This window comes from Numida meleagris, chromosome Z (assembly GCF_002078875.1).
Source record: "Numida meleagris isolate 19003 breed g44 Domestic line chromosome Z, NumMel1.0, whole genome shotgun sequence".
Taxonomy (NCBI): Eukaryota; Metazoa; Chordata; class Aves; order Galliformes; family Numididae; genus Numida; species Numida meleagris.
Window position 1 is genome coordinate 32,366,443 of NC_034438.1, and position 10,467 is coordinate 32,376,909.

At 40.9% G+C, this 10,467-nt stretch overlaps 1 protein-coding gene across 16 annotated transcripts in view; it reads left to right on the forward strand.

The window, feature by feature from the left end:
• SNAPC3 (small nuclear RNA activating complex polypeptide 3) overlaps window positions 1-10,467 on the forward strand; it is a 49,116-nt gene that overhangs the window by 4,008 nt on the left and 34,641 nt on the right. For 7 of the 16 annotated variants that reach the window (XR_002433155.1, XR_002433154.1, XR_002433153.1 and 4 more), the window contains exons 2-4: window positions 4,671-4,753; window positions 6,087-6,231; window positions 7,204-7,308. Coding sequence is in view for 5 of the 16 variants with exons in the window: in XM_021379597.1 (XP_021235272.1) it covers window positions 4,671-4,753; window positions 6,087-6,231; window positions 7,204-7,264 (289 nt within the window). In the remaining 11 variants the exon portion in view is untranslated. Of the gene's footprint in view, window positions 1-4,397; window positions 4,564-4,670; window positions 4,754-6,086; window positions 6,232-7,203; window positions 7,309-8,991; window positions 10,149-10,467 lie in introns of those variants that run through there. The other 9 variants (XR_002433162.1, XR_002433161.1, XR_002433156.1 and 6 more) reach the window with 4 other exon arrangements.

The window sequence follows — 10,467 nt, forward strand, 5'->3', positions numbered from 1 at the left end:
GTATATGACATAAACCACTTAGCCTTAATTTCTGGAGGGATCAGCATCTATTTCCTGTCTATAAAGTATGGCTTTCTTTGGACCACAGATCAAATATTAATGGTGTGGTTCCACCAACCTCAGTGGAGTTACTCTGGAGGAACTCCAGCATGGCCAGCAGAAGAGGCTGTTTAGCAAGGTCTTCCTAGGCTTCAGCACGTGTAATACAGTGAGATATGTTTTAGATTGATTTGAAGCCTGAAGAAGATACTCTGCACATAATATTCCTTTAGCAGTTGAGAGTTTCTGACTTCTAGGTGTGTGAAACAACAGCATCAGAGCTCACAGGGTTCCATAGAGCCTCTCAGGGATCAAGTGCCGTTTTGTTTTTGTTGTTCTAACCTTACGAGGAAAATGAGGAAACTGCTTGCATGCACTGTGTTACACTGAGTCATCTTGGAGCTGCTTTCTGGAGAATGTTAGGCTTTTCCTGGAGCAGGCTATTAGTGGGCACTCTGCAGATGCCATTGCCAGAGTTCCCTGTCTAGTGCTGTAGGAGGAAAGGAATGCAGAGGTGAGTAGTTTTCAGATTCTGCAAACAACCTACACACGGTTTAAAGAGCAATGTACATAGGTATGTCTGCAAAATGGCAGGTCCTCAATTGACTCATGGCTTTTTGGTAAGTGACATCGCTAATCCATGTGCAGGAAGACTTTGATTAACAGGCAGGCTGGTGGGAAGTTTTCGTTGGCCACAGAAGGGTTAGCTGTGAATTGGCTTATCTGTCAGCAGCTGTACTTACATCAGTGGGTGGGCTATTCGTAACATGAACCAGTGCTGAATGAAGAACAGCCCCGTCCAAAGCTGATGCTTGCTGTATGTTCTCTGAACTGCTTTTCTCCTCCTTTATATTGCTTAAATAACTATTCTTTAGCAGTGGTTCAGTCTGTACTTGATAAAGGGCTCTTAATTGTCTCTGCTTTTAGTTCCTCAAGTGAGAATGCAAGGATAAGGTTGGTTTTGTTTCTGAGAGGTTGAGAGTAACTGCTGTGTAGTTTTTTGTTATTGTTCTAAATGGAACATCTGAATTAAGCTTTTCAGCAGTTTAAGCGTAGGATTTTTCTGTGTATTATCTTTGCAGTGTTGCTGAATGGTAAGGAAGTATCTAAACAATAGTAAATCCTAGTAATCTCCAATTGCAGAATACAGAACAAAGCCGTATGCCCAGAAACTGTTTTTTTTTTTTTTACTTATTGTCAGCTGATAAAAGTTGATACGAGACTTCCAGTTCTCAATTACTGAATAATTCAATGTGGTTCTGCTCTCGCTGCTTATTCGTTGCTGCAGTGATAGTATTACCCAGCTGAGTATTGTTGAAGTGGAGGACAGTATAAGATTATAATGAAAAAGAATATAATCAAAGCGTAAATTATATTGAGAATCAGTAGTATGCTTTTTTCTTTTCCTGTATTCTACCAGTGATTTCTTTGTCCATATAAAGTGAGTGGTTTGCACAATAGCAGCCTGGACAAAGAATTAGGCAGTGTTAGAAACCCTGACTTTATGTAGAGGGTCAGAAGGGATGAAGTCAAAACAGGTGGTACTCCTCTGTTTTCAATAGTATTTTCTCAGATTATTTCTAAGTTGGATAAAGTTCTTTTTGATTAATTAAAAATTGGTACCATTTTTGAATCAGCATTTTTCTGTGTGTTCTTAAATAGAAAAGGTAACTGATGCTAGTATAATAGCATTTAAGCTGAAGCCTTCAGCCGGATAGTTTGGTCTGCTTGTGGCGTGGTATAATATAAAAATAGGATGGGATGCAGATGTCGTGTTCCACAGGACTCATGTTTTTAGGGGAGGCATTTGAAAAATTGCATTTTTGCTTATGGTATGAAATCCTGGCGCAGGTATTACTGGTTTAAATTATTGTTGTAGCCGCAAGCAGTTGAAGTTTTCCATTCTGCAGTGATTTGCACTACAGTGAACAAATTCTCACTAGCTGTACCTTGGATTCTGTGCAGACGTAAGAATTGTGTCAAAAATTGGTATTGTCCAATAATTGCTATTGTTGGAAATTAGTAACATGGGCAGTGAGTTCTTGGACAGGCGTTTCCCTGTGAACTGATTTTACATTGAGCAATACTCTAAAACACCAGGGATAATAGAATGCTAAAGGTTTACAGTCCCTCTCTGAGCTTCAGTGCTTTGCTGTTTGCACATGGGTGCTGATCAAACTTAGGAATGAAGATTGTTTATGTCTGCCCTAATTGCCTGATGTTTTCTGAGGATGTGCAAAAAAGATCCAGAAAAAAAGTAACTGAAAATATGAATATGCATGGATAGTATGTTGTAACAAATACATCACAGAATTACAAACTGGTTGGAGATGGAAGGAGACCTCTGGAAGCCATCTGGGCCAACCTCTTCACTTGGGCAAAGACACCTAGAGCTGCTTGCCCAGGACCACATTCGAGTGGCTTTTGAAAATCTCCAAGGTGGGATATGCAAAATCCTCTCTGTGACGCCGGCACCAGTGCACCATCACTCACACAGTGAAGAAGTGATTCCTGATGGTCAGAAAGAACTTGCTGTGTTTCAGTTTGTACCTGCATTGATGAGATTCCCTCTGAGTTCTTTCTTCTCCGGGCTAAACAGTCCTCATGTGAAAGGTGCTCCAGTCACTTCGTCATCCTTATGACCCCTTGCTGAACTCTCTACAATCTGTATCTCTTACTTGTACCAGGGGAGCCTGAAAGAGGACCCAGTGCTCCAGATGTGGTGCAGCAGCTTCTGAGCAGGGGGCAAGGATCACCTCCTTCAACCTGCGGATGATACGTTGCCTAGTGCAGCCTGAGATACCTTCCTAATGGCAAAGGCATGCTGTTGACTTGGTGTCCACCGAAGATTGCACATCCTTTTCTATTTTCCAGTTGGGTAGTCCCCCAGTATGTTCTGGTGCATGGGGTTGTTTGTCCTCAGGCGCAGATCCTTGCAGAACTTCACAAGTTCCTGCCAGCCCAGTTCTTCAACCTGTGGAGATTCCTCTGCATGGCGGCACGACCCTTGGGTGTATCAGCCACTGCACTCAAAGTGCAGCTGGAAATAGGGAAAATCTTGTATGCTGTAACTTGAACAGGCCGACTGTGTGTCTTAGTATCACTTGTGTGTTACAGCTGTGTGCTGTACAGCCTGCACAGAAGGGTTCTGCAGAAGATGGGCTTAGCGTGCGTCCCTCAACCTCCCTGCATGTCCACTAGTAAATGCTGGGAAAGGCTGCAGACCTTTTTCTCCAGCCCAGAAGAAAATGTTAGCAAATGTGTCTTGCATTGAAAGTGGTTTTTTTTGGTGTGTTTTTGTTGTTGTTTTGTTTGTTTTGCTGTCATTTTTCTTCAGCAGAATATGATGAAGTGCCTGGACGATATGGCCCCCTGCTTACTGCAAGTTCTTGAGACATCTCCCTGCTTCCAGGTCCACCGCAGGAGGCTGTCTCTTGCCTTTTTTAACTGCTAGATAGACCTGTGCGTATGTTATGATCAGTTTGAAAGTACACACTTCTAATTAGCCACATCTTTTGGAAGCGTAGAGCATGAACCAAAACAGCCCCTTCTTTTGTGCCAGAAAGATCTTGGAAGTGTGCAGTTGAAAGGTACAATGGCTATGGGGGTAGAAAAAGCACAGGCTTTCCTGGTTGTCTCTACTCTGGTCACTTGTTCGTGTAAGGACTGTTTTGACAACCACAAAAGTTAGGAATGGCGGGAAGTAGATGTGTATTTTAATTAAGTGCTGTATTTTGTTAGCTAACAAATGATATATGTATTGAAATTAAAAGTTTCTATGTCTTTTTCTCTTTTACCTTTGGCTGCATGTATATCACGTTAATATGACCTGTTTCTCTCTCCTGTTATATTGCTGTTTCAAAGTTGAAAAACCACACATGATTAATATTTTGTAGAAATACAGTGTGTCTCTGACATTTTGCTTTGTGAGAGAACAGCGTTCTGAAAGCTGCTGTGCATACAGGCTGGATAGGTAAACAGAACAATGCTTGATTGTCTGTATTTTGTTTATTCTCCAGAATATGTTTATGGCTGGAGCTTGCTTTTTTTTTTTTTTTTAATGGATGGGTATGACTTTATCTTAAGTAGTTATTCAGTCTTGCTGCAGAAGTTATTTCATGTGTATGGGCAGCTAATAAGTTAGCTCACTGTCTTGAGATGACACGGAAACTGCTGATGATTGCGCTGCTGATGTGAATGTCACAACTTGTTAATTATAGCCTGTTTGCATGTGATAAACTTAGTAATTAAGGAAGTAGTTTGCAGGAATATGATTTTTTCTTTTTTAATTTTTCCCCAAGCCTCCAGGGGTGAGGTAGTGGACCTTCCAAAATTGCATGTCTGTCTCGTTTACGTAGATGTGACTAGAAGCTGCTCCTGTGTGGCCAGGGGATCAGAATCAGAGAAGTGAAATATCCTATAATGGCTTGAGGGTAACATCTACAGAACAGCTGCATAACCCTTTTTGTCTTATCAACATCTAAAACCAGAGCAAGATTTATCTTAGAAACTTTGTCTGTTAAGGTAATTTGGGTACCTTGAAGTGCCTATCTTTTGACGTGTTCTTGTATGTAACATTAGAGATGTTAAATCTCTTGTAACACTAATGCAGACTTTTCTGTCTTTCTCAGGATCTCTACAAATCTGCCTCCTTTTATTTTGAATGCATCTTTTATAATGATTGAAGATACCTGGAGTGCAGAGATCTTAGCAGGTACAGTTCTGGCAGATGTTGAGTATGGAAAATCTTAAGGGACAGGAATTTTTTAATGATTTTTGGTGTTTTTAAGACTAGAATATATGGTGTATGAAAGTAGAATGGATTTCACTTTTCACATTGCTTAGATATTTAAATAGAGTAAATAATGTTAAACTTCTGTTTACTCCTTCTAAAATCCCTTCACTGTTGCAAAAAGAAAGAATGCAGGGGTTTTTTTTGTTTGTTTGTTTTCCCAAAATCCTGCTTTCTTATATTGGAATGTTTTGAAAAGGAAAACACTGACAGCTACCAGTCAGTACTGGCTTTTTCAGTGCTGTCCTGAATTGTGATGACCACCCAAAAGAATTCTCTGTGAGGTAGATGTATCAGAAATGCAGCAGACTCAGCTGTGTGGTAGCTGGTTGTTCTGCTCAGCCTTGGAACAATACTCAATGCCTTCATGGTAAAATTAGAAAGGAGTCTGTGACTGTTAGGAAAAGAAACGTGAGACCGCATTCCCAGAAGTCTCAGGTATCTTGTATTTGGAACTACAGATACCATTTAAACTATACCCCATTGTTTTTTTAAGGAAGCATAGTCTTGCTGACACATTATTGAGATTTGGGAGATGAAGATGTTAGAATGGCATGGAAGAGCTGTGTGACAACAAATAAATAATTATTTTGCTGCTGTTTCTCTTTCTATCCTTGAGCAACAATGTTTTTTATGGAAGAGCTTCTGATAACACAATCTGTTGTTGGTGAATATACAGCTTATAGTGAAATGCCTTGCATGTAGGAGTGTATTGAAAAGCCAAGGAATAATTGTAACAGTGACCAATGCCCTTCCTAAATTCTGGAAACCTAACAGTGCTGTTTTTCAGCATTACATTTCTCCTTGCAAAAATAAAATAAAATAACACCCAATCACTTTTGTTTTAAAGTTACTGACCAAAAGAATAAAAATAATCTTCTGGTAACCCGAATTATTGGAATGCCTTAGAAATGTCATGCTGCAAACAACCTTACCTGGATAGAGTACTATTACAAGTGTGTGTTCTGACTGCACATCCTCATGAAGTTTCCTGGTGGAGATTTAAAGGCAGGTGACCTACAAGAACGGTGCACAGTTCTGTGTGGCTCTGGTGTTGCTGTGAAGTTACCTCGTTATTACAAACTGCAGTGAACTCTTTTGATATCAGCCTTTTAAACTGTATCCTACTGGAGCATGTTGCATGTTCCCCAGGATGCAGGGAAGTAGAGAAACCTGCCTTTTCTGTGTGTTTGGAGTTAGTAGCACTGCTGTGCTGATGACCTTTCTGTTTCCACAACAATTACTGAATGGTCAGAATCTCTGGACAGAGGCTATGGAAATCTTCAATCTGTTAAAATGGAGGATTACACATTTAATGATTTGTCCCTCAAGATTGGCTTTCTGTGCCTTTTCTGCCACCAAGGGAACTGTGAGCACATTGTTGTCATCACAGATGTAAGGTAAGTTAGTGCTGTTTGGGAACTGCCAGGCAGTTAATAGCAAGCCTTCAGTGGACAAACCTCAGACGTTGAATGCTAAGTATCTTTTAGACTAACATGAAAATTATTCATTTGCCTTCTGCAAGGTTTATTTAAGACTTCAGTCAGTATGTATGTATGTAATTACCTCAGCTTGGAAGAAAGTACCCTCCCTTGCAATTTTTTTTTTCTAGTAATTTATTCTGTGTAAGAAGAAGACTGGTTTCTAACTAGCATGACATGACTGTAGTACGGGAGGAATTGCATGTGTGGTAAAAAATCTTTTGTATGCAGAGCCAGTGCGTGGCAAATTTACATACAAATTTTGGATGATTTGGGAATGTGGGTAGCAGCTCTGGGTAGAGTCAGCTAGACTTGTTAGTTGGGGCTTAGTGCCAAGCAGCAGGAATTGAAAAAAGATTGGAGGAATGGAAATAATAGGCTGAGGTGAATGGACAAGGAGGAGAGGGAGAAGGTGATGGTGGCTGTGAGGTGGTAATTACATCAGCAATAGAGCTGTTATATATATCCTGCTTAATGTATGATGGGTAGAGAGTTAGCCTGATATAGCTAAGTACTGTTAATAAGTAGTGTCTCCAAAAATTTGTGTAACCCAGAGAAGGGTCTCAAGATTTTGGGCTTGTGCCCATTAGTCTGTGTGGGAGGCACAAGCTTTAAGATTTGAGTACTCTGAATTACCTCCTTGAGTGCCTAAAGGAGGTGATCTGAGAATTTCTGAGTTAGTAATGCAAACTAAATTTACTCCTGACCATAAAAGCCACAAGTGTTAAAACCAACAGATTTCATCTGTTTCAAGAAATGCTAAGCAGAGGTGAAGTCATAGTTTGCACTGGAGTTGAAATCATGCCTTATACTCTCTGTATGTGTTATGTTCAGATCAGTGTCAGTGTGGCTGAATCTTTATTGTATTTTTATTTGTTTATTTTCCCTAAGGCTTATTCATCGTGACTGCCTGGACAGGAACCTCCATCCATTGTTGATCAAGAGACACTGATTATGTACCAGAAAATGTTTTGTATACAAAATGTATGCAGCAAGGTATGTTATGTTGTCAGTTCTTTTAAGATGCCTTAAAGAAACTTTCCTAGGTGCTTCTACTAACTTGCAAAAAAAAAAAAAAAAAAAAAAAGGCTGTTTGTTTTTGATATGCTGTGTGAATAATCTTCATCTGAAAACGAAGCGTTCTGAGATATTATTATTCAGGTAGTTGTCTAATTGTCTTCTCCTTTCCTTGGAAAACATTTTCTGCATGTAAAATTCATTGGGAGGTGGTCCAGGATGATGAAAAGAACTGTAACAGTGAAGAGGGTAATTCATTGGCTCAGGTTTTTTTGCATAAGTAGAGCTGGATTCTTGATCAGTTACTTAACTTTTGTAAGTAAGTAACAACGTTTCTTTTTAATCTCACTGTTGAAAAAATGTAACATATTCCCTTCCCTAGGACAAGAGGTGTGATTTAAATTCCTTGCAGGAAATCTTAACAGAGATTTTTTTAAATCAGCATTTAAGCAGAGGGGAGATATGGATCTGTCCAACTTAAAAGTAATATATTTATATCAGGAAAGTTTCAGAAGAAGCCAGAATTCTGGACTTCCACCTGAAAGCTCTGTACTGTGCTGTTGTATTTGAAGGAACTTCTTGTGATCAGAAGTTCTTCAGTTAAAGGAGCAGGATATGAACTTAACACTGTAGTATTTAGTGCTGTTTGCTTAGACGTGAAAGCCTTTCAACAGACATTTCTGTTAAGGAGTTCTGCAGACCACACTAGACTCCTTGATTTTATAGACCTGAATGATTTCTTTAGAAAAAGAAAAACCTTGCTTTTTTTCCCCCCTCTTGATAGCTTACGCTCTCTGCCTGAGTTTGGCACAGGACCTGGGTTCTGCTGTGTTGTTTGGCCTTACGACTTCTCTGGAATCAGGCAGAGAGCCAATTCCTGTCATGATGGGAGCCCATCCTAGGGTTCTTAGCAGAGCCCCTAGGATGCCTTTACAAGTGGCTGTAATCTGTGAGGCATTTGGCCAGAAGGGGAGGTGGAGCCAAAGGGTCAGTTTGGGGGAAAGATGGGATAGGAGGGCATTACCAGAGGTGATGTAAATGCATTAAATTAAAACCAGGATTAAGCGCTAAGCGTAAGTGGGGAGATGCTAAACCATGGATACCAGAGCTGCTTTGGCTGGCTGTCCTGTATGTTGTAATCTGTGCAGATAGCAGCTTTAATCACTAGAGGCCCTGAGCTGTCAGGTCCTCTGAGTGCTACCATAAATTAATTGCTTGGTGCCACAGCAGCCCCTCCTTGTGTTGGCAACTATTGATGTTAATTTCGGTATTTGCTGGGGTGTCCAGCAGTCTTTATCGCCTTGTCTGCATGCCCTTCTCCACAACCTGTAAATGAATTCGTTTGTTACTCACAGTAGTTTGAATCAGTCACGCGTCTGCTGTGTATCAAAGTTTTGTAATCTAAGGTAAAACAAATTTCATCTTTTGACTTAAATGGACACAGGTTGGACTGAAGATTCCTGACAGTTTGTTGGTGGGTTGGTTTGTTGTACAGACACAGCATAGGTGGGGCATTTGGAAAATAGCTGTAGGCCCAGAAATGGGAGGTGCAGTACATGCAGTACCCGATCAGTTACAACATTAGTGACGTCTGTTGAAGCCATCCCCAACTCTTCACGTGTTCGACTTGCATGGCAAACACGTGTATTTTGTAACCTGCAGGTGGGTAACCAACAAAGACAGTCTGACACCAGAGAATTCTTGTTTCTTCTGTGATGTTTGTTTTCAAATGCTCCACTATGATGCAGAAGGCAATAAACTGTGAGTCTTTCCTGTGTATCCTTACGTCAACCCTGGAATTTTCAACTAAAAGTTACATTAGAGAGAATAGATCTGATGGACTGCATTGATGAAGCTGTTGCTCTAGCTGTTAAAAACTCCAAGTGGCTTGAGTGCTGACCATACCACAGGGTTTTTGAATTAGGTATTTATTTGTCTCCTCCTCTGAGCGGGGAGCCCTTTGCACTTGAAGTCTTTTGCTTTGCTTTTACAGTCACAGAGATAAGTTAGCATGGAAGAAATATGCTCAGATTTTCTTAATAAAGTACATTTTTTAATACACTTGGACTACAAATACAGTAGTTTGGAGATTGGACTCAAAATCTGGATGTTTTATAAAGAAAACACTTTTACAAAAGCAGCTGGTTGGTGATTGCATCCAAGGCTCTGTTAACTTTGAAGGATGAGAGCATGGTCCTTACCTGGAAAATGGGCAGTAATCTCTGAGCGAGGCTGGGAAATCAGTGCCTTGATTACTCTGACCAGGCATCTTTAAGGTCCCCTCCAGCTCAAACGATAGTCATTCTGTGAGTGCTGGAAGAAGAGTGCTCTCTGAGAGCAGCTGAAGGTGCTGATTAACTTCTAGGTCTTTCCATCAAAAAGCGGTGTCCTTGGGTTCTGGCTCCTAGGTCTGATTCTCTGAAGAGTAAACTACATTTCACCAATTTCTGAGCTGTAGCCTGCCTTTTAAGCAACTTAACTGTATTTACAGTGTATGCAGTTGTAACTTCAAAAGTACTGTTGATTGTGCACTTCTTAGTAGTTATTTTAAGTCCTTTTGTTTACTAAAATGTGACCAGTTTGTACTGAGTCTTGTGTTAAGTTGAAACGCTGCTTACCAAGACAGAGTGTACATATTCTGTTGTCTTACTTTTAAAATTCATCTGGAATTCAGGGGATTTCAGTGGAAATCTTGGCTGTTCACACTGCTGGCTCCTGTCCAGCTTCTCGTCCACCAGGACCCCCAAGTCCCTCTCCGCAGGGCTGCTTTCAAGTACTTCTTCCCCCAGTTTGTATAAATACCTGGGATTGCCCTGGCCAAGTGCAGGGTGCTGCACTTAGGTTCTCGTGGGCCCACTTGTCCAGCCTGTCCAGGTCTCTCTGGATGGCTTCCCTTCCTTCCAGTGTATCGACTGCATCACTCAGCTTGGTGTCATCTGCAAACTTGCTGAGGGTACACTCGATTCCATCATCTATGTCATTGATAAAGACATTGAAGAGCACCGGTCCCAGGACTGAGCCTTGGGGGACACCACTCGTGACCGGCCTCCACCCTGACATAGAACCATTAATCACAACCCTGTGGCTGCGACCAGCCAACCAGTTCTTAACCCACCGAACAGTCCATCCTTCAAATCC